The 22574-nt window shown below is 43.4% G+C and overlaps 1 protein-coding gene across 2 annotated transcripts; it reads right to left on the bottom strand.

Annotated features, from left to right (window-relative positions):
• Positions 1 to 2000: 2000 nt before the first annotated feature.
• On the bottom strand, positions 2001 to 22154 carry Nol11 (nucleolar protein 11). Of its 2 annotated transcripts, none has more exons than XM_028865221.2 (18): positions 21957 to 22154; positions 20619 to 20732; positions 20450 to 20506; positions 19642 to 19790; positions 17786 to 17843; positions 17019 to 17163; positions 16140 to 16328; positions 15304 to 15380; positions 12554 to 12677; positions 12148 to 12233; positions 10683 to 10757; positions 9815 to 9996; positions 7854 to 7979; positions 7457 to 7720; positions 5973 to 6051; positions 5336 to 5428; positions 3230 to 3337; positions 2001 to 2637 (listed from the first exon to the last, which is right to left on the bottom strand). In XM_028865221.2, the coding sequence occupies exons 1-18, from the start codon at positions 22095 to 22097 to the stop codon at positions 2521 to 2523; spliced, it is 2184 nt and encodes a 727-aa protein (XP_028721054.1). In that variant the 5' UTR covers positions 22098 to 22154; the 3' UTR covers positions 2001 to 2520. The 2 variants fall into 2 exon arrangements, with proteins under 2 accessions (XP_028721054.1, XP_028721055.1); XM_028865222.2 differs by having other exon boundaries at positions 7457 to 7660.
• Between the last annotated feature and the right edge of the window lie 420 nt (positions 22155 to 22574).

Genomic DNA, 22574 nt, shown 5'->3' with positions numbered 1-22574 from the left:
TTTCCTTTATAATACACAGTTCTGTGTGTGTGTGCACTTGAACTGCAGTGTGCCCTTGGAGGTGAGCAGAGAGCACGCCTGAAGTGACACTGAACTCTTAAACCACTGACACACACACACACACACGCACACGCACACGCACACGCACACACACACACACACACACACCCCCAGCCCAGTCAGTGTTTCATCACAGCTACAGAGAAACAAACTAGACAGGCCATCCAGCCCTGACCGCGTTGGCTGTACACCTGTGGTGGAGTACAGTCTCGTGCTTTGCGTGTGCAAGGGGAGGCACAATCCTTGCTTTGAAGAATTCAGCCCATCCGTCACGGTCTCCACATGTCCTTATGAAATTCTTATTTAAATTCCTAAATTTAGTACCTTGACTGCAACTAACATTTAAAGGCAATTAAAAAATCAAGTGGCCCTTCCTCTGTAATTCATGTTCTTGTCTAAGGTAGTTACATTTCATCACCTGTATAAAAACAATATGGATGCTTTAAGCACCAGGAATCTACTTTCATTAATATTTATAAACCAAATTATTAATGTTCCTATCAAGATTTAGTAAGGCTGGGTTCAAGTAACATGGAGTATCTCCTTCACCTTCCTCCCTCCAAGGCATGTTTCTATTTAGTTTATTTTTCTGAAAAAGCATAACATGTAGCCCAGGATGATCTTGAAACCCCATCCTCCTGCCTTTGGGTTCTAAGTACTGGATTACAGTGTGTGCCACCGTGCCTGGCTTCCCTTTGACTGGCGACAAGTTAATTTTCATGACAAAAGCCATCCTCAAGCACAACTAAGCCACAAGTTATGAAAAACAAACCTAAGTCTGTAAACGGAGGGCTGCAGATTTGAATTTGCTTATTTTCTGGCTTAAACACTTTACAAACGGTCTGGAGACCGCTCAGTGAAGGGCACTTCCTGTACCTCCAGAGGACCTGGTTTCAGTTCTCAGCACCATTTCATGAAGTTCACAACCTGTACCTGTGGAGTTAGGAGGACAACGGTTCAGGGTGTGGAGATAGAGGCAGGGGGATCTCTGTGAGTTCAAGGACAGCCAGGGCTACAGTGAGACCCTGTATCAAAACGCGACATTTAACAAGTGCATTAATCTGTCCTCTCCCCGACTGCTCCTTACTTCTCTCCTTCCTGATGGGGGTCTATGTAGCCCAGGGCAGCCTCAAATTTAGGATTATCCTCCCTTACCTCTGAACAGTTGAAATCCCAGACACACTGTACAACTATGTATTTTCTGTTTATTTCTTTTCTACTTCAAGTTTACACAGAGGTTAGTGATGACTGGAGGGGAACCTGTTTCCACAATTGTGACTCAAGTTTACTTAAAATGAAGCCTTTTCCTAATACAAACCACCAAGGTCTGTGTATATGGGTTCCAGGACCAGACCTTGACTGATTTGTCCTAAACCCAAACTAGAAACTACTTATCTATTATCAATCAATCCGTAAAAATTTTTCCACTTTAAAAAAAAAAATGTTTACTGAGGGGAGGGTCTGAGACAGAGTCTCATTATATAGCTCTGGCTGTCCTGGAACTCACTCTGTAGATGAAGCTGATCTGAACTCAAGAGATTCGCCTGCCTCTGTTCCCGAGTGCTGGGATTATGGGCTGTGTGGTGGAGGTGGTGTGTAGTCTTGGTGCTTGTGTGGGGGCCAGAGAACAAGCCAGTAGGCTGGCTCTCTCCTCTACACAGACTCCAGGACTGAACGCCAGTCAAGAGGTTTGCAAAGCTTGCACACATCTTTACCCACTGAACACTCTCAGTAAACTTTTGACACCACACTGGAAGAGGGACTTTCTCAACCCTGAGCAGGAAGGAGGGGTGGCGGTAGGTGAAGGATGGAGAAATGGCAGGAGGCAGCAGGCACCACGCTGGCTGAGAGTCCTGAGTGCTCCATGTGGCCCTGTCCCCACGGCCACAGAGACAACTGAGCTAGAATAGATTCTGACTAAGAAATACACTACCCTTGGGTTGACTCTTGAGATGGTTTGTTTCTTTTATTAAAAGAAAAACTGTTTTCAAAATGTATGATAAGAAATTAGACTTTTATCAATACACAAATAAGTTTACTTAAAATCAGCTCAATCCCATATTTAAAAAACCTCCATCACCTCCTTCCAGGGATGTCTGGAACCAGAGCCAGTCTGTGTGAACCCCGCAGCACAGGAGGAGCAGTGATGTGACGGTCCAGGTACTCTCTTCAGACTCGAGTGATGGATGCAAACAAAACTTTCTTCCCTGGATGAACAGGTGGATTCTTACAAAGAATTCCATCAAGCTGGGCGTGGTGGCGCACAACTTTAATCCCAGCACTCTGGGAAGTAGAGGCAGGCGGATCTCTGTGAGTTTGAGGCCAGCCTGGTCTACATATTCAGTTCCAGGACAAGGCTACATAGTGAGACACTGTCTCAAAGAAACAAAAACAAAAAACAAATAAAAGAGAAAGAGAGCAAGAACTCCATAAAAAGTCCACGAAGGAAAACTCCGGCTTTCAGAAGAGTTCCAGTACTTCAATGGAGTACAGTCCTCTATTGCTCTTGTCCTGATTCAACTTCTGTAGCTCCCGAAAACTTACTTCAATCTTGTTGAGCTCGGAATAGACAGAAATCTGAGGAAGAAAAGACCCAGAGAAACTTTACTGTAACTCCACATACAACACACCTTCCATCACTAATAATGGCTTTTCCAGGAACATTTTTGTTTTTTGGACTAGAATGCATCAACGGCCTTAACTATGTATTGTTCCCTCTACCATGAGCTGATTCCATCTCTTCATAACCAAATTTTAAGGATAAGGTGTATGGATTATAGTTATGTTCAATTAGTTTTTTTTTTTTGTTTTTTTTTTTTTCCCAAGACAGGGTTTCTCTGTGTAGCTTTGGAGCCTCTTCTGGAACTCCTCGGTAGCCCAGGCTGGCCTTGAACTCACAGAGATCCGCCTGGCTCTGCCTCTCGAGTGCTGGGATTAAAGGCGTGCGCCACCACTGCCGCCCGGCTTTTTTTTTTTTAAAAAAACAACCAAGGTATTTCTTGAGACAAGCCACTACCCCTTGGATCTGTGGGGTGGGAGGAGAGAACCACTCTCTAAAGCAGTGTGCTCTGACGGACACATTCATGCTTTGGCATACATGCACCCACCCAAACACATCACCCAACCCAGAATAAAATAATTAACCTAAAAGAATTAAATAGCCACAAACCTGAGATTTCACAAATTTGTAAAGATTAAGAATGAGTCTTTTTGCTTCTGGAATCATTAAGACAACAGTAAAATTAGCATCGAGAAGTAGGCATATCCAATCCATAATCTGGAGATAAATACAAAAAAATTAATCCATTAATTCAAGCCCATTATGGTCTCAAACAGAGGAAAAACAAATCTTTTTTTTTTTTTTTTTTTTGGTTTTTTGAGACAGGGTTTCTCTGTGTAGCCTTGGCTGTCCTGGAACTCACTCTGTAGACCAGGCTGGCCTTGAACTCAAGAGATCTGACTGCCTCCGCCTCTCAAGTGCAGGGATTAAAGGGGTGCGCCACCATTGCCTTGTGAGTCCAGTGAATCTTGAGTGTAAAATTAAAATTTGTCTAGAAGAATTGTACTGACACGATGAGGAGGGCACAAGAGGCACCGCCCGCCGTGAAGGACTGAACTCCTGGCAAGTCTGAGCTGTTGGTGAGGCTGTCTATCCATCCAGTGGTGCAGCCACTGGGAAGCAGACACCCTCCACCCATGCTCATGAAGGAGCCCTCATCAGACTCTGGGTCACACGAACACAGACATGAAGTCCTATGAGGGCATGTCTCAGGAATAAGGGGCTTCATAAGAAGAGGGGGAGAGAGGTAACAGGGAGAAAAAGACTGAAGTCACTGCATTCATAACACATGAAAGTGTCAAATAATAAGAAAACAACACTAAAACAGTAACAAGACAAATGATAATTAACTCAATACACAAAGATCTGTTTATAAACACCTCTCCTCCAAACAGGAAATACAACAGAAAGATGGATAAAGAACCTGAGAAAATAACTCACAAAAAGGAGTAAAGCAAGAAAAACTATCGCACCCTCTACTGTCAAAGGCTATCCATGGCAACACTGTTCCTACCTGATTAGCAGGACTGAGAAGTTTGACAATAACCGCAGGTGTGGGCAGAGCGTGGGAACTAAGTGCCCGACTTCAGGGGCAGCCCCCGTCACAACTCTTTGGAAAGGTAATCTGGCATTCTGAAAACTGAAAACACATGCCCCTTTCCCTCAGTGTTCCTCTTGTGGGAATAAACCCACAAAGATATCCATGTGAAGATTAGCACTCAAAGACTATTTATGTTGTAAAACTTGGAAGCGACGTATCAGGAGGGGATGAGAAAAGATGGATATACCAGGCCAGAACATATCTGCAACATGGTACTGAGACAAAGAATCAACTTGGAGAATATCACACACAACTAAAGGTCTTGTGTCAGAAAGACAAAAATCAAAGACAGGTAAAAGACATAAAAGAAACTTTTCTGAGTTTTTTGTTTGTTGTTTCTTTAAGACAGGGTTTCTCTGTAAAGTCCTGGCTGTGCTGGAACTCACTCTGTAGAGCAGACTGGTCTTGGACTCAGAGAGCTGCCTGCCTCTCCGCCTCCCAAGTGTTGGGATCAAGGTGTGTGTACCATGCCTGGCTCCACAAAAGAAACTTTTTTCTTTTTCTTTTTTGGTTTTTCAAGACAGGGTTTCTCTGAAGCTTTGGAGCCTGTCCTGGACTAGCTCTGTAGACCAGCCTGGCCTCGAACTCACAGAGATCCACCTGTCTCTGCCTCCCAAGTGCTGGGATTACAGGCATGCGCCACCACCGCCCGGCCACAAGAGAAACTTTTAATGTTGGTTATCTCTAAGAGGGGCTGGAGGAGCAGAGGTACAAAGTTTACCTTTCTTCCCCTTGTCTGCTGAGGCAAGGTCTCACTATGAGAACTCATTATGCAGACCGGACAAGTCTTGAACTCATAGAGACTCATCTGCCCCTGACTTCTGAGTATTAGGATTAAAGGCACATGCCACCACACCTGGTCTCAATGTGTACTTCTGAACCTACAGTGCTGTAGGAACTTTCTCCTACAAAGATGATTTGGGGTTCTGTAATCTGGAACTATGACTCTAGAAATCCACCTACTTACTGAACAGAGAAGCCCTCTCCAGTCCAGCAACGTGCATGAGGGAGGAGGCGGGGTCTGCCCATCTTGGTCGCCAGAGACCAATCGGTAATGGCACTGCAAGGCTGACCCTGCACGCAAGGCTTCCGTACAGCGGCAGAAGCAGTCTCACCTGGCTCAGAGTCGGAGGGCTTACTCCAGGAAGAGTCATGGCAGCATCGCCACTGCACTTCAGATAGAGGAAATACAGGTACTGGAGAAAGAGCTGCGGGAGGGAACAGGAGCACAGCTTACCACCGGGGGAAACAACGTTCTCTGCAGAGAAGCCCAGCAACTTACCACCGGGGGAAACAACGTTCTCTGCAGAGAAGCCCAACAGACAGCAGAACAAATCTACCCCGCTGCTCAATTAACTGATACATCAAACAAATGTGAAGACAGACAGAATGAGAAAAACGGAGTCCCTGTCACCGCTAAGCAGCTCTCTAGTTAGGACAGGAATGAGCTCAGGTTAGAAAACAACAGGTGAGAAGAGACAATTTTTCCCTTTTCTTTTTTCAGTTCTTTTAAGTGTCTCTTCAGTGACAATCTGAGATGGTTTAACCTGGTTTCCAGCATGGAAAAGGAATATACCAAGGTCTCTCACCCCCAAATCACCCTGGTCTCCTGAGCAATTTTCACCGTGTGTGGGCTTCTCTCTTACGCATATGAAAGTGCCCCACAGTGTTAGAATGGCTGACTAGTTGCTCAGAATTACACAGGACAACTCAGACCAGAAATCAAATGCACAGGGTGTGCAGAACACTTACCGTGATGTGCTTCGCAGGGATGTCCTTCAGGTGCGGCAGGAGGAAGGTCTCACTATATGCTGAATGGAGAACTGCATTTCTACTCGGGACTAAAGGAAAATCTTCAATAAAGGAAAGGCTGCACTACTGTAAACAGAGTCGTTCCCTTCCGGGTTTAGAGCAGGTCTAACCTCCTCCAACACTCTATCACCAGAGATCGGGAACACCAGTCATTTGTAAACACATTTTTTAAAGAACTGATAAAAAGCTCGTACACTACTATAGCTTCTGCTGCTCCTTTTCTCCCTTTTTCGGGGGGGGGGGGGGCAGGGTGTACGGTTTCAAGACAAGTTTTCTCTGTGTAACAATCCTGGCTGTCCTGGAACTCCTATGTAGCCTAGGCTAGCCTCAAATGCACAGAAATCCGCATGTCTCTGCCTCCCGAGTGCTGAGATCAAAGGCACGCACCATCACTGCCTGGCACCTTTTTTTTCTGTGGATATAGAATCTTACTCTAGCCCAAGCTGGCTTTGAACTCTCAGCAATCCTGCTTCGGTTTCCCAAGTGTTGGGATTATAGGTGTGAGGTTTAGTATAGCTCCTTCTTTTTTTTTTTTTTTTTTTTCTGAGACAGAGTTTCTCTGTGTAGCTTTGCGCCTTTCCTGGAACTTACTCTGTAGCCCAGGCTGGCCTCGAACTCACAAAGATCCACCTGCCTCTGCCTCCCGAGTGCTGGGATTAAAGGCGTGCACCACCACCACCACCACCACCACCACCACCACCACCACCACCACCACCACCACCGCCCGGCTGCTCCTTCTTTTTTTTAAATGACATTTTTATGTACAGGTGTTCTGTCTGCATGCGCGTCTGTGTGAAGGCTGCTGGATCCCCTGGAACTGGAGTTAACAGTTGTGAGGTGCTATGTGGGTGCTGGGAATTGGACCCGGGTCCTCTGGAAGAGCAGCTAATGCTCTTAACCACCGAGCCGTCTCTAGCTCCTAGTATTATAGCTTCTTAATGAATACAGAGGAAAAAGAAGAAAAAAGAAAAGAAAGCAAACAGGCCAAGAAAGACATGGTGGCACACCCCTGCAATCTTGGCACTCTAGAGACAGGAGGATGCCAAGGCTACATGAGCCACATCTCAAAACAAAATTAAGTGAAACCAAATGACAAAAGAACCCCCAAAGAAAACAGATATCGATGGCTAGGGAAGGTAGCTCCGAGGTAGAGTTTTTGACAAGTATTCATAAGACCACAGGAGTAATCCACCCCAACACACATGCACGTGTGCACACGTGGGGGTGAGGGGAGAAGAGGAGAAAAATGGGGGGGGGGAGGCAAGAGATAGGTTTAATAAATTAGATGAAAGCAGTATCTAATATAATCCATTTCAAGCAGACACTGAGAAAACTGGGGGAAACAACTGGATCACGCCTCAGTCACTGTTTGCATATAACTATATCCCTAAGGAACAGTGCAATGGAACCATCTGGAAGGATACAGCAGAGCTGCCCGCTTTGGTACCACAGGACATGAGGTCACGGGGAAAGAGACGGTCTCTTTGGGTGCGGTCTCTTTGGGTGCGTCTTCGGGCTTTTTATTTAACTGCTGACCATCTTTACTGCAGCTGTCTTCGGGACTGAAGCCGTTTTGAACAATCTCAGCTGGCTCTTCCATTTCCTTTTTCTCATCGTGTATGGTATCACTATAATCAAAAACTGACTCCATATTGATATTAATGTCCCGAAGACAGTCATCACCAATGCTACGATGTTAATTGAAAGCAAGAGGTTAATTCTTCTCACTATTTCAACCCCTGAAAGTTCATCTTCTAAGCATTCAAATAAGCCACAGATTTAAATGACATCAAGGGAACGAGAGCACAGGTCCTAACTCACCTCAAGAAAAGCTTTAAGCAAGCACAGGTGGTCGATTCAGGAATGTCAGGGAACTGCTGCAGACACAGCTGTAACATCTGCACATCTGTGTGTTCTAGGGCAATCTCCATCAAGCCAGGGCACAAGCTGAGACCAAAAATAAGACAATTACTATGAATTAAAAATAAATCATTAATAAAAAAATTAAAACATGAGTTCTAGGACAGCCAGGGGCTACATAGAGAAACCCTGTCTTGAAAACTAAAACCAACAACCAACCAAAACACACACACACCCCTAAACAACAAAAACTATTTTATGAGTGTTTTGCCTACATGTAAGTCTGTGTACCACCTGTGTGGCTGTTGTCTATGAAAGTCAGAAGAGGGCACTGGATCCAGGGTACTGGAGTTACAGATGGCTGAGCCACCAAGTGGGTGCTAGGAAAATAAACCCAGGTCCTTTTCAAGAAGAGGCTGGCCTCAAACCATAACCTCCCTACTCTGACATTCCAGTGTCTCACTTACAGGCACACATATCACCACTGTCCTAGTTTTTCCAGCTGCTATGGTAACAACCTATGTGGTTCACAGGCTGCTGGAAATTTTTGAGGCTACAATGTGGAAGTCTGGTATTTGGGGTTCAAAAAGCAGTTAATGCTAAAAGGAAAGCTCAGGAGGCCATTTGGGTGGGACCCTAAAAACAGCAATGCTGAGTGAAACCAGACAGTGAACAAGAGACTGGTCTAGGAGTTGGCTCTGGGCCGTTTGTGTGAATTCTGACCAAGAATTTGGCTTCACTGTCCATGCCCTGAGAATATACATGAAGCTGAACTGAGCAATAACAGACTAGTTTGTTTCATAGAGGAAATTTCAAAAGCACTCATTTAGTTTGCTACTGAGAAACAACCTGTAACTCTTCAAGAGATCAATACCCCTAACTAGAAACTTTTTGTGCTGCACTGGACAATAGGGAAGCTGTCAAGAGGGCAAAATTCCACCCTCAGAGGCTTCTATCTAGTGAATACATACAGGTTCACTTAAAGGAAGTCTACTGCCTAGCAATCTGTTGCACTAGAGCCAGCACAAAGAGGCTGATATAGCTGTGGTCCAAGCTACACCCTGCGCTTACAGCAAAAGTCAGCAGCATTATTATGTAGTAATAGTTTTGAAGGTAAAGATAAAAAAATTGAGGCCAGGCAATGTGTGGCAGGATTGGAGTCCCTATAAAGAGGATCCACAAGCCACCGTGTGAAGCTGTGGAAGTCAAGTCTGTGTGGTACAGCCTATTTCATCACAGCAACAAAACTAAAGGCAGCTAAGACGACCACCACACCCAGATGGCAACCTCTCCGGTTCTATAGGTGCATGTGGTGTGAATTCATGCATGTTCACTCATGAGTGAGTGTCCATGTTTGTGTATGCTTGGGTCTGTAGAGGCCCTAGAGTAATGTGAGAGGCTTCTTCCATTGTCCTTCACCCTGTAACAGGCAGGGTCTCCACTGACCTAGAGATGGAGGTTGTAACTAGCTCTATCTGCACCTCTCATGCACTGGGACTGAGGTGGGCTGCATACCCCAGCATACTTTGATGTGGGTTTTGGGGGCCAAACTCCAGTCCTCACACTCTACCCACTGAGCCACCTCCTCAGGAACCACTCTTACACAGAAAAATCACAAGTACGAAAAACAAGGTCAAAAGAATGCTAAATATTAAAAAAGAAAAATTTAAAAAAAAAAGGGGGGGGGGGCTGAAGAGATGGCTCAGTGGTTAAAAGCACAGACTGTTCTTCCAAAGGTCCTGAGTTCAATTCCCAGCAACCACATGATGGCTCACAACCATCTGTAATGATATCTGGTGCCCTCTTCTGGCCTGCAGGGACACATGCAGACAGAACACTGTATACATAATAAATAAATAAATATATATATATATATATATATAAAAAGAATGCTAAATATGAAGTATGAGACACACATATACCTGTAGGAAAGCACATGCGTTTGGATGAGCTGCATCAGACAGTTCCGGGGATAAAACGATGGTTCTGCTTTACATCTTCCCAGAAGTCCTGCTACTATATCTCCAATTATAGTGTGAAAGTCAGGTGTTGACTTAGCCAAAAATTTACGTAGTTCTACTTCAATGTGTTTTTCTGAATCTTTCTGAAAGGGCAAAATTAAAGAATTTAGTCTGGTATATTAAGAAATGTCACTCTGAACTAAAAAAAACCTTCCCAGCATAACATTTTCTCAAAACAGGAACATCCATGCAACCCATTGAAGCAAGGTGACTTAAATTCTACAACACACACACACACACACACACACACACACACACACACACACACACACAATTGCAGAGGAGAAAACTCCAAGGGTTCAGAACCCATATACCCTGAGACTGTATTACAAACAGAGTATGAAGTCTAAGATACAGAATGGGGACAGCGCCAGATCACTAATTTCATCTGATAATAGAGTCAAAGAAGGTAAAGTTTTGCACCAGCTCTGATGAAGGTAATACACAGCATAAATATTTCCCACAGCTAACATTAAACATTAGAACATGTAGAATGGTGGCTGGAAAGATGGCTTAGCAGTTAAGAGCACTTGTTGCTCTTGTAGAGGACCCGGGTTCAATTCCCACCAACTACATGGTAGCTTAACTGCCCAGGCACTCAGGTGGTATACATTCATACACATAAAATAAATCTATGAATTAGGTTCTTTCAATCCACCTTTGAATGGGTCCCAAGGATCAAACTTGGTCACCAGGCCTGTGAAATAAGTGCCTTTACCAATGAGCCATCTTACCAGCCCGATTTCCCGTTTTCTTTCTTTAAATTTACCTTAATTATTGATAAAAGTTGTTTGGATCCTGGAATTTCTGGCTGTAAATTTGTTTCAATTTTTTTTCTCCGTGGCTGTAAGTAAATAAATCTATTTTAGGCTTTCAAAATAATGCAAAAGACACATAAGACACTTAGAGGATTATAAAACAGATTAGCATACTTGGTATGATCATATAGTTAAAAATACATATATTAAGGGTTTATTACGAAAAATTTAGTTAGTTTAAATTTTTGACACGTCTCTCTATGTAGTCCTGGGTGTCCTGAAACTCACTCTGTAGACCAGGCTGGCCTCAAAATCAAAGAGACCTGCCTGCCTCTGCCTCCTGAGTACTGGGACCTAAACTTGGGTCCTCTGCAAGAGCTGCAAGCATTCTTAACTACTTTAACCCTAATCACATTATTTTTAAAAAACAAGCTTTAATTATAAATAAAATGCTTTTATTACAACTTTGAAATGAAATGTATTAAGACTTTTTTTTTTAACCTAGGCTGGCCTGGAACTCACTATATAGCCCAGACTATCCTCAAACTTCCAATCCTACCTCCTAGGCCTCCTAAGTGCTGAAATTAGAGGCATGAGCCACCACATCCAGCTTTGGTTTTAGTTTAGTTTTAATTAATTAATTAATTAATTTATTTTTAACACTTAAAACCTCTATACTCAGGAGGGTATTACTGCTAATCGCAAACTGGCCTATTTTCCTATCTGGGACTTTAACACATACTGGAGCTGGAGAGATAGCTCAATATAACCATTGAGAACATTCACTGAACTTGCAGAGGACCTGAGTTTGGTTCCCAGCACCTACATTGCAGTTCAAAACCACTTATAACTCCAGTTCTAGGGGATCTGACTCTCTCCTCATCCTCAGCTGGCTCCTGCATGTATATAGAGCACATATACCCTGGCACATAAACATAAAATAAATACATATTTAAAAACAATTAGCTGGGTAGTGGTGGTGCATGCTGTTAATCCCAGCACTTGGGAGGCAGAGGCAGGTGGAGTTCAAGGCCAGCCTGGTCTACAAAGTGAGTTCCAGGACAACACAGAGAAACCCTGTCTTGAAAAACAAAAACAACCCCCACTGAAAACCAATTAACAGCTAGATTTACAACTATCACTTTAGATAAAGACTTTAAGCCTACAATGTTGAAGCCCTTTACTAAGAACAAGCTGTAAGAGGTACACAGATATGAACGTTTCCTGTTTTTGTTTTGTTTTTTTTCCCAAGACAGGGTTTCTCTGTGTAGTTTTGGTGCCTGTCCTAGATCTCGTTCTGTAGACCAGGCTGGCCTTAAACTCACAGAGATCTGCCTGGTTCTACCTCCTGAATACTGGGATTAAAGGCATGTGTCACCGTCACCCGACTCTTTTCCTGTGAGTGTGTGTGTGTGTGTGTGTGTTTTTTTTTTTTTACATTCCCAATGACATTGATCATTCAGCTACTGAACTTACAGTTTTTGACTGCTCTGCACTGTAGGACCCAAGTTCATATCCTGAACACGTTTCCCAGTTTACAAAATGGGGCATGGGATGAGTGCCTATGGAAACACAAAACATAAATTACTGAACTATTCTGACCTAACATCATCAAATTAAAGAACGACAACAAAAGAAAACCACTTATGCACAATTTAAGAGAGGTTTCAGCCAGGTGGTGATGGTGCATGCGCTTAATTCCAGTACTCAGGAGGTATTAGCAGGTGGATCTCTGAGTTCGAGGCCTGGCTGGTCTACAGAGTGAGTTCCAGGGCAGCCAGGACTACACAGAGAAACCCTGTATCGATAAACCAAAGAAAAGAAAAAGGAACCAGGAACTCATAAAATTATCTGTGTCTATAAAAAAGTAGAGTGTTCCAACCTGACTCTTGAGTAGGCTTGAGCTTTCCCAGAGCGCCTGCCAGAGATGACACTTCACACTTGTATGGAATCACAGTTAGACATTTTCCATGTAGCATAAATAATATTTCCCCATGATACCAGAGCTGGAAAAAAAAGTTTAAAAAGTAAGCATATATTTTTTTCTGAGATCTGACTCTAAAAACATGTAACTTATTTTATTAGCACGTATTCACTGTACCAAATGATGGATTTCATATATTTTCACCTACACTTAAAATCACTCACCTTTGACCCTAGTTTACTATCCCACCCCCTCCTGATGCTCAGTCTCTTCTTTCCATTCTCCCTGCTCCACTCTTACACACAGCGAAGTCTAGATTCAGCAATGAGAGAATTAGGATTTTTAAAAATTTCCATATACTTTTCCTATAAATGACATTCCACTCTTCTTTATGAACCAAGTTCCATAATGTAATATAGAGCATACTGTCTTCATCCATTCAGCCACTGATGGACACACAGGCTGACTTGTTGTTGTTTTGAGACAAGGTTTCTCTGTGTAGTCCTGGCTCCTGGAACTCACTCTGTAGACCAGGCTGGCCTCAAACTCACAGAGATCTGTCGTGTCTGACTCCTGAGTGCTGGGATTAAAGACGTGTGCCACCACTGCTGGCTAGGCTGATTCTTTAACTCAAGCTTATCATGTAACAGTAATGGTGCCCAACGTGGCTTATGTTCTCTTTGATATTCATAACTGAAGAGAAACATTTGATTGCAAAAGCTGTTGAGTTATGCCAAAATGTATATTTTAAAGGTAACTTGACTTCAAAATTTGGATGTAAGGATATGTTGCTTTGGAAAGGAGGCTCTGTTTTTGTTTCCACAGAAAGCCAGAGGCTATGGATTTGTTCCAGATTAAGATACATCAGGTTTGACCAGCCAAGACCACCTGAAAGGTCTCTGATGACACCATGGCCCAGATGATCCAACATCCAGAATCGTTTCAAGGCAACTGGCTCAGACGATACACCCTCACGGACTACTCCATAATCCTAAAATTTTCTTTGTGTCCCCATAACATACAGCGACCCCCTCCAGCAGGAAGTAGTAAGAGAAGCTACGCCCAAATTCCGAAATATACCAAGCTGGCTTTGGAGATGTGTAAAAGTTAAAACCTTCCTCTTAAAAAAAAAAGGGGGGGGGGGAAGTGCTGTGGGATGGTCTGTATGTCAAATTGCTCTGATTGGTCAATAAATAAAACGCTGATTGGCCAGTGGCCAGGCAGGAAGTATAGGCGGGACTAACAGAGAGGAGAATGGAGGGAACAGGAAGGCAGAGGAAGTTACTGCCAGCCACCGCCATGACAAGGAGCATGTGAAAGATGCCGGTAAGCCACGAGCCACGTGGCAAGGTGTATAGATTTATGGAAATGGATTAATTTAAGCTATAAGAACAGTTAGCAAGAAGCCTGCCACGGCCATACAGTTTGTAAGCTATATAAATAAGTCTCTGTGTTTACTTGCTTGGGTCTGAGCGGCTGTGGGACTGGCGGGTGACAAAGATTTGTCCTGACTGTGGGCAAGGCAGGAAAACTCTAGCTACACAGTAAGACTGCACAAGTTATCTCAGAATAAAAAAAAAGCAATTCCCCCCACCCCGATTTATTTATTTATTTTCCCCAAGACAGGGTTTCTCTGTGTAGTCCTGGCTGTCCTAGAACTCAAAATGAAGACGAGGCTGGCCTCAAACTCAAGAGAGATCTATCTGTCTCTGTCTCCTGAGTGTTGGGATTAAAAGTGCACCATCACTGTCATACAAAATTTTAATTCTTTACCTAGTTCCATGGTAACATTTACTATTTAAAGACTAACTTATTAGGAATAGTAATACCTTAGGTATTACATTAAAAAAAAAAAAAAAAAAAGCTAAAAACAAACTAACTGTTCTCCTCTGACCTAAAATTAGCTATAATTCAGTGCTTTGAAACTCCTAATTAGTGGTGGCACATCCTTTTAATCCCAACACTTGGGAGGCAGAGGTAGGGGATCTCTGAGTTCGAGGCCCTCCTGGTGTAAAGAGTTTTAGGACAGCCAGGGCTATACAAAGAAAACCCGTTTTGAAAAATAAAAACCAAAAAATAACAACAAAAAGAGAAATATTATTTATTTACTGTCAAGAGAGACAGTTTAGGTCAGCCTGGTCTACAGAGTAAGTTCCAGCACAGCCAGGACTACACAGAGAAACCTTGTCTCAAAAAAGCCAAAAACCCAAACAAACAAAAAACAAAACAAAACAACAACAACAAAAACTGCAAAACAAATCAAAATCGTAAGTACATAGAAACAAAATGCCAACCAAATGTAATCTCTTAAGTAAAAAAATAAATTGTAGCCAGGTGATGGTGCTGTACACCTTTAATTCCAGCACTTGGGAAGCAAAGGCAGGCAGATCTGAGTTGAAGGCTAGCCTGGTCTACAAAGTTGAGTTTTGGGATGGCCAGAGAAACCCTGTCTTGAAAAACCAAACAGTAATTCTAGTTTTCTTTAGAAGATCTTAATAGAAACCCAGGTAACTACCAGCATAATGGCACACATCTGTAATTCCAATACTCAGGAAACTACGGCAGGAAGACTGCAACTTTGAGGCCACCCTGGGCTGGAAAGCAAAAACCCAAACTCAAATCTGAACATGACAATGAAAACGAACCAACCTACCAACCAACCTACCAACCAAAAAAAAAAAAAAAAAAAAAAAAAAAATCAAACTTACTTGCCCACTGGTTCCTTGCGGCAGCTCTTTTGATGTCTGTAATGTTTGAAATTTTATGTTCCATATGGAGAGACATTCTACAATGTAAGTTACAAAAGTTCAGAAACAGACCTAAATAGAAACACATGATATCCTGGAGTGAAGGATGGAGGCAGAGGTAAATACACAAGTTTGCTTTATGTTTAAAAATGAGTGACTGCCACAGAAATTCAAACAAATGAGGTACAGGGTAGGTAGGAAGTAGAGTGGAAAAGCCCGAAGGAAGGTTAAAATAGAAAGAAACGCCTAGGACCAGATGACCTCCTCACCATTGAATTCTACCAATTATAAATCAGCACCAAACTCTCTTAGAATAGAGAAGAAATATGTCCCCACCCTCCATTAAGTTAGTATTACCCTGAGACTAAAGCCAAAGCCAAGACATTCACACAGGCACTAATAAATAACGCTTAGCAAAGCTGCAGGGATAAGAGTAACACAGAACCAGTTGTGTTTCTACAGCCTAGAAAGGAAAACCCTGAAAAGGAAACAACATTTATATTAGCATCTAAAAGAAGAATTTAACCAAGGAAGGAATGACTGAAGGTACAGTACAAAGTACAAAATACTGCTAGCAGAAATTAAAGAGACCTAAACAGATGGGAATTCATGAATTTAAAGATGGCACTGGGCATGGTGGCACACACCTGTAATCCCAGTGCTTGGAAAACTGGGGTAGGAGGATCTTGGGATCAAGGCCAGCCTGGGCTACATAGTGAGAGCCTGCTGAAAACAAAGAGAAATGATGGAGACTGAAGGCTAAAAGCAAAGTTTGATTCTTAGGTGATTTCAGTTACCCTTAGAAGTTGGAAGCGGAGGTCCCAGGACTGCTATGTGGTCTTGATCCAGAATGGTGATGGCAGTACCATTTCGAGCACCAGCAGACACAACTGCCTTGACCATCAATGCTCTAACTAACCTCTGACTCTTTTCAGTGTCACTTGAATATATTGGTATCAAGGTTTCATATATACACCCATCGGAGCCTGTTGGGAGCAAGAATTTGTTGTTTAGAAATGATAAAAGGACAGTCTGTATCTGCTGTAGTTAAATGTTTTAGGTTGTTATAATAGAACTTTGAACAATATCACTCCGTGCTTTCCCCAACAAATTTTTATAAATGGAGTCAGTAAAATGATTTGCAAGGCAAAGGCACTTGGCACCAAACCCGACTACTTGAGTATGATCACTGGAGGCCACATGACAGAGGAGGAAACTAACTTCAAGTTGTTCTCTGACCTCAAAATGGTAGCCAAAGGACACGCACACAAGAACACACACTAAATAATGCCAAAGAAATGTGTGTGAGTGTAGGGGAAACACACTGGAGGTGCAACTCAAAGGGTAAAAGTGTTTGTCTACTATGCACAGGCCTCAGGTTCAATCCCCGGCACCACATAAAACCAGGCATGGTTTTACACACCTCCGTAATCCCAACCCCTGGAAGGCAGAGGCAGGAGGATGAAAAGCTCATCAGGAGGATCAGAAGGACCATCCTTATGTACATGTGACCCTTCTTTTTATAGGTATTGTATTATTTGTTGTTGCTTATGGTAAACTGTCACAAAAGAGTCATATGAAATGACTGAGGAAGAAACTGCAGGAAGCTTAAGTGTAGTGTACACAACCCTCTGACAGCCTTTCATTCACCACCTCTGTTATTAAAGAAAACTTACTTAATGACACCAGGGAGATGAATTTCCCATCCAGACGTGCAGTAAAATTTGGTTTAACAGATTTTTCTTCTTTTCCAAGTAAGAGTGTGTATTTGCTTAAGCTGTGTGATTTGCACAATCGTACATAAGCAAAGTAATTCCCATGCTACAAGAAAAAAAATTATTTTGTAAATATCCCTAGTTTAACTAACTACAGTTAAGTGTTAAAACTAGTAATTGCTCCATTCTAATTACTTCAATAAATACCTAAAAGCTGCTTGCCCAGGTTGGGTGTGGTGGCATATACCTGTGATTCCCAACACTTGGGAGGCAAAGGTAAGAAAAATGCAATGTGTTCCAAGCTAGCCTGGTCTACAAAGTGAGTTACAGGCGATTGAGGACCGCAGAGATGTTATGCTTGGTAAGCAAGAGCTGTGCCATTGAGCTACATCCCCAACCCATCTCTTGTGAGACACTGTCTCACATGTAGCCCAGGCTGACCTCAAACTCTTCATCCTCCTGCCTCATTCTTCCCAGTGCTGGGATTACAGGCATGTACCATCACCATCCAGCTCCACATGGGGTTTTTATACAATAAAAATAAAATGAATTACTTTGCTAAAAAAATGTTGGTTTAATTTAGGCATAGAAATAATTATAACTAGTACTTTAGGGGTCACAAAAGAAATAACCTTCTAAAAGAGATAGTAAAACTGTATTTTAGTTTTAAAAATAACACAGGTGACTTTAAAATGTCAAAAAGACCAGAAATTGAAGATGTCACTTACTTTTTCTGTAATAAAAATTAAAACAGGTTGCTTAAATACCATGAAAAACTCTGACCACCTTTAAAAAAGATTAGAAAACACAAAATCAGTTGAGAAATGTTACTTACCAATTAAACTTAAATAACTATTATGTCGTTTTTGGAGCCAGACAACAGAGAACCCCTGCTTCAGTAGCTACAGCGCCATCTGTCCAGTGCATCTCCGGAGATAGCACAGCTTGTTAACTTCCCAGACAATAATGAACACTGTGAGGCTGCAGGAAAGAGGCGTCTGCAGTCCTTTCGGAATTACTTTGGGGACTAGTGTTCTTAGGATAACTTTAGATTCTTATCTGCCTTCTATAAGCAACAGAGAATGAGCCACAGGGAAGCTAAATGACCTATGACTAGGGCAGCATTGGCAGCTTGGGGCAAAGTGGTGACCAGATCCCAAATGTCACTCACTCCTTGAATTGCTGCTCACACCTTAGAGGAATGCATGGGTTAGTCTAAGAACAAGCTATCCACCTGCTCACTTACTCAGCACAAGTCTGCTGTTAGGAATTTAGTTTCTACCAGGTGGACCTGGAGGCCACACGTCAAATGAACAGGGAATGTGATGAAGTGATGAGCAAGGGAGGAATGGGAAGTCAAGGACTATCTGACCACATGAATGAGCCATTTACCCAGCATTATTCCAGAGCCCAGGAAAGCCTTAAAGCATCAACATGGCCTCTGAGTACCAAGGAAGAGTTTTCTTCAGGGGAAAGGGCTGTGGCTTGGCAGCTGGGCAGTATGACAGAAGCAAAGGGTTTGTACATTCGGTATATCCATTCCACCCACACAGCTGACTCTCCAGGTCTGACAGCTGACTCTCCAGGTCTGACAGCTGACCAGGATTATGGTTGTTTCCTCATACTCTACGATCTCACAGGCTCTTGGAGATTTTGCTTAATGTCTCCTAAACATTGTTTTTGCCTTTTTTTTTTTTTTAAAAAAAAAATTTATTTATTTATTGTGTATATAGTATTCTGTCTGCATGTATGCTTACAGGTCAGAAGAGGGCACCGGATCGAATTATGGATGGTTGTGAGCCACCATGTGGTTGCTGGGAACTGAACTCAGGACTTCTGGAAGAGTAGTGTTCTTAACTGCTGAGCCATCTCTCCAGCCCCTGTTTCTGCCTTTTTTCTTTTTTTAGATTTATTTATTATATATATAGTGTTCTGACTACATATCAGAAGAGGGTACCAAATCTCGTTAAAGATGGGTATGAGCCATCATTGGGTGCTGGGAACTGAACTCAGGACCTCTGGAAGAGCAGACAGAGTTCTTAACTGCTGAGCCATCTCTCCAGCCCCTGTTTTTTCTTTTCTTTTCTTCTTTTTTTTAGATTTATTTATTATGTATACAGTGTTCTGACTACATACCAGAAGAGGTAAAGATGGGTGTGAGCCACCATTGGGTGCTGGGAATTGAACTCAGGACCTCTGAAAAACAGTCAGTGCTCTTAACCTCTGAGCCATCTCTCCAGCCCCATCTTGTTTTGTTTTTAAAGACAGGGTCTCACTATGTAGCCCCTGCTGGCCTAGAACCAGCCTGGCCTCAAACTCAGAGCTCTAAGTGACTCTGTCTCCCTAGTACTATACCCAGCAATAAGTGGGACTTAATTACGATAGTTTTGTCTTAGGATTCCAGGGACTAATGCTAGGTTCCAGACATACTAGGCAGGGCTATACCACTAAATATACCACTAAGTTATACCACAGCCTTTATGTTTCTAAGCAAAAACACCTTAAACACAGTAAAGAAGGTAGTAAAGTAATGCAGAGTACATTTTCTACTGGTAAAAATCCATATACAAGTATTGGCACTTACCTGATCACTTCCTCATCAGGGATGACAGCTTCAATGTTTTGCTGAGGCTCTGTAAGCAAGGCCTCTAACCCACGAGCAGCTCCTCTTCGGAACAGCACTAGTGGTTCTGTCCTTTGTACTGAGTGGATCCTGTAGACCTCAGCTGACAGCTGGAAAAAATGTTCCAAGTATGTCTAGTTATGTTATCTGGGCTGGCTTTGTACTCATGATTCTGCTTTAGCCTCCCAAGTGACATTACCAGCATGGGCCATCACCCACCCCTCACCTTTTATTTTTAAACTTGGTTTTTTTGAGACAGGGTTTCTCTGTGTAGCTTTGGTGCCTGTCCTGGATCCCGCTCTGTAGCCCAGGCTGGGATTAAAGGAATGCACCTCCACCGCCTGGCCCACCCCTCACCTCCTTTTTTTTTTCTTTTTTAAAAAAAAGATTTATTTATTTATTTTGTATACAGTGTCCTGCCTGCATGCCAGAAGAGGGCGCCAGATCTCATTACAGATGGCTGTGAGCCACCATGTGGGTGATGGGAACTGAACTCCAGTCCTCTGCAAGGGCAGCCAGTACTCTTAACTGCAGAGCCATTTCTCTAGCCCATTCATGAACTATTTAAACCATCACCCTTTATGGGACATAAATCCTGCATTTTCTAACTTGATAGCTGTCGTGACCTATATGAAAACAGCTGGAAGGGAAAATTGACAACAATAGGCTCCTTTGCCCTCAGGCAATAAATAAATAAATAACAATTGTGAGATTACGAGTTATTCCATTTTACCAACAATTAAATATGTCAGAAAATCCAAAGCCTTACCGTAGCTTTAAATACTTTATCCAGGTTTACGTCTTCATGATTCCATATTCTCAAAACCTTAAATAAAAATACACGTTAATTAGTACTCTATAGCCTATTTACATGTGATGGACAGTCAATACACACAACCTATCGTATGTTACACATATTAATATATTCTTAACTTTACCTTATGGTCATGTACCACAATGTACTCTCCAGTCTGAAAGTTGCACACAGCTGGACATGTTATAGTTTGACCTTGTTTCACCGACCAGCTGCCCAAGGGTTTCTGATCAGAAACCTGGCAAAAGAACACAAAATTCAAGACTTCAGTTTCAGACGTTAGAGATTTAACAAACAAGAAAAGAAGCCATCGAATGACAATCATTGAACATGATTTCTAATTTAATTTAGGTACTTCATAAAGTACCTAATGGATGGTACTCTGTGGATCTCTGTGAGTTCAAGGCCCGCCTGGTCTGAGTGAGATCCAGGACAGGCACTAAAACAACACAGAGAAACCCTGTCTCAAAAAACAAAACAAAACAATTCTAATTAAGTGTGGTGGCTTATACTTATAGCCTGGGGAGGCTGAGGCAGAAGGATTGTAAATTCAAAGCCAGACCGGTCTCAAAACAAACATCCCCATAACTCTTAACTAAAAGTAAGCCAATTAATTCAAGACATTGTTTATAAACAATGGTACACTTAAAAATGGGTTGATTACCCGTGGAACAGAGGCAAGGAAAGTTAGGTTGGTGTCAGTGGGTCCAGTCCATCCAACTCCCATCAACTACTGTATTCCTATGCAGAAACTGCCAAATCAGTGGGCAGCCGAAAGACAGAACGGTTTGAGGGAAGTCTAAACAGTATGGGGGTTGTTGGCAGCCTGTCAGCAGATGAGTAACTTTTTAATGACACAGGAAACTGTTTAGAATGCCAGATTAAAAACCTCCCTTCTAGATGATTACTATAAGCAAGGCTGTAAGTGTGCTGAGCCAGGAATTAGGCTGCATGGCGGGCGAGATGGCCACTTTCCAGCTCTCAGATCCGGGTTTCATAGTGTGAAAACAGACTTGCCCCATCTTTCCAGGATACCAAGAAATCTCTGTCTCGTCACCCGCCCCCCCCCCCAAAAAAAACCCCAAGGAGCGGAGGATGAAGAGGCTAACACACATTCCAACTTGTCAGTGGCGTCCTTTGACGCTCAATCTCCGCTCGACGCTTCGGCAAGCACGCCGCAGGGTGACAAGTCTCTCTGGCAAGACTTCAGGAGATTAGAGGTGGGGACCCGGGTTCCCGGCGTGTCCCACGTGCCCCGAGACACGGTCGCCTGTCACTGGGAAACAGGCCAGTCCTCACAGGAAAACAGCTTCTGAACCTCGGTCGGCCTCCCACCGCGGCGACCGCCGGGCTCTGCCAGGCCCGCTCCCGGCTTTCCTTCCCAAGCTGTGAGGAATTCGAGCCTCCCGCTCCCGGCTTCGGACAGAGGCGAGCGACAGCCGGTCGCTCCCGCCACTCTCACCTTGTAGAGGACGACAGTCCTGCCGCTGTCCGTCACTAGGAACTGGTCTGCTTTGTCACTCTGCTCTACACCGAGGAATCCCTCAGGCCCGGCGCCCAAGACTCCCGTAGACAACGTGAATTCTTCTTCCAGGGCTGCCATTTTGGGCTGGCCCGCAGCCAGCGCATCCCTCCCAGCAGGCTTTGCGCTTCCTTCTCGCGAGAGCACAATGCGCAAAAGGGGTGGGTTTTCGCCGGAGGAGAAAAACCCGCTCGAGCAGAACGGCGACCCCTGGCGGGCGGAAAGGGAGCAGCCGAACGCCGCCCGGTGGGTGGAGCCTGGACCTCGTGCGAAAGCTCCGCCCTCAAGGCCGGGCCTCCCGGAGTCCCGGATCAGCTGCACAAGCCGGAAATCTTTGCTTCTGCTTCCTTGCCCTCCCGTTTGCCGGTCAGCCGATGGAAGCTGAAGGATGAGTTTTAGAAAGTGGCCCGGTAGTATCAATAAACAGATGTTTAACATATGCTAAGTGAACTCTAGGAAGTCCTACCACAACATGCCAGAGGGGAAAAATATTTAACTTGCAGACGACTCTGTTATTTTGGAATCGGTAGGGAAGTTTCTTCCAGATTACCACAATTT

Source organism: Peromyscus leucopus, chromosome 8b, assembly GCF_004664715.2.
Source record: "Peromyscus leucopus breed LL Stock chromosome 8b, UCI_PerLeu_2.1, whole genome shotgun sequence".
Classification (NCBI taxonomy): Eukaryota; Metazoa; Chordata; class Mammalia; order Rodentia; family Cricetidae; genus Peromyscus; species Peromyscus leucopus.
This window is presented reverse-complemented; position numbering and strand designations above follow the sequence as displayed.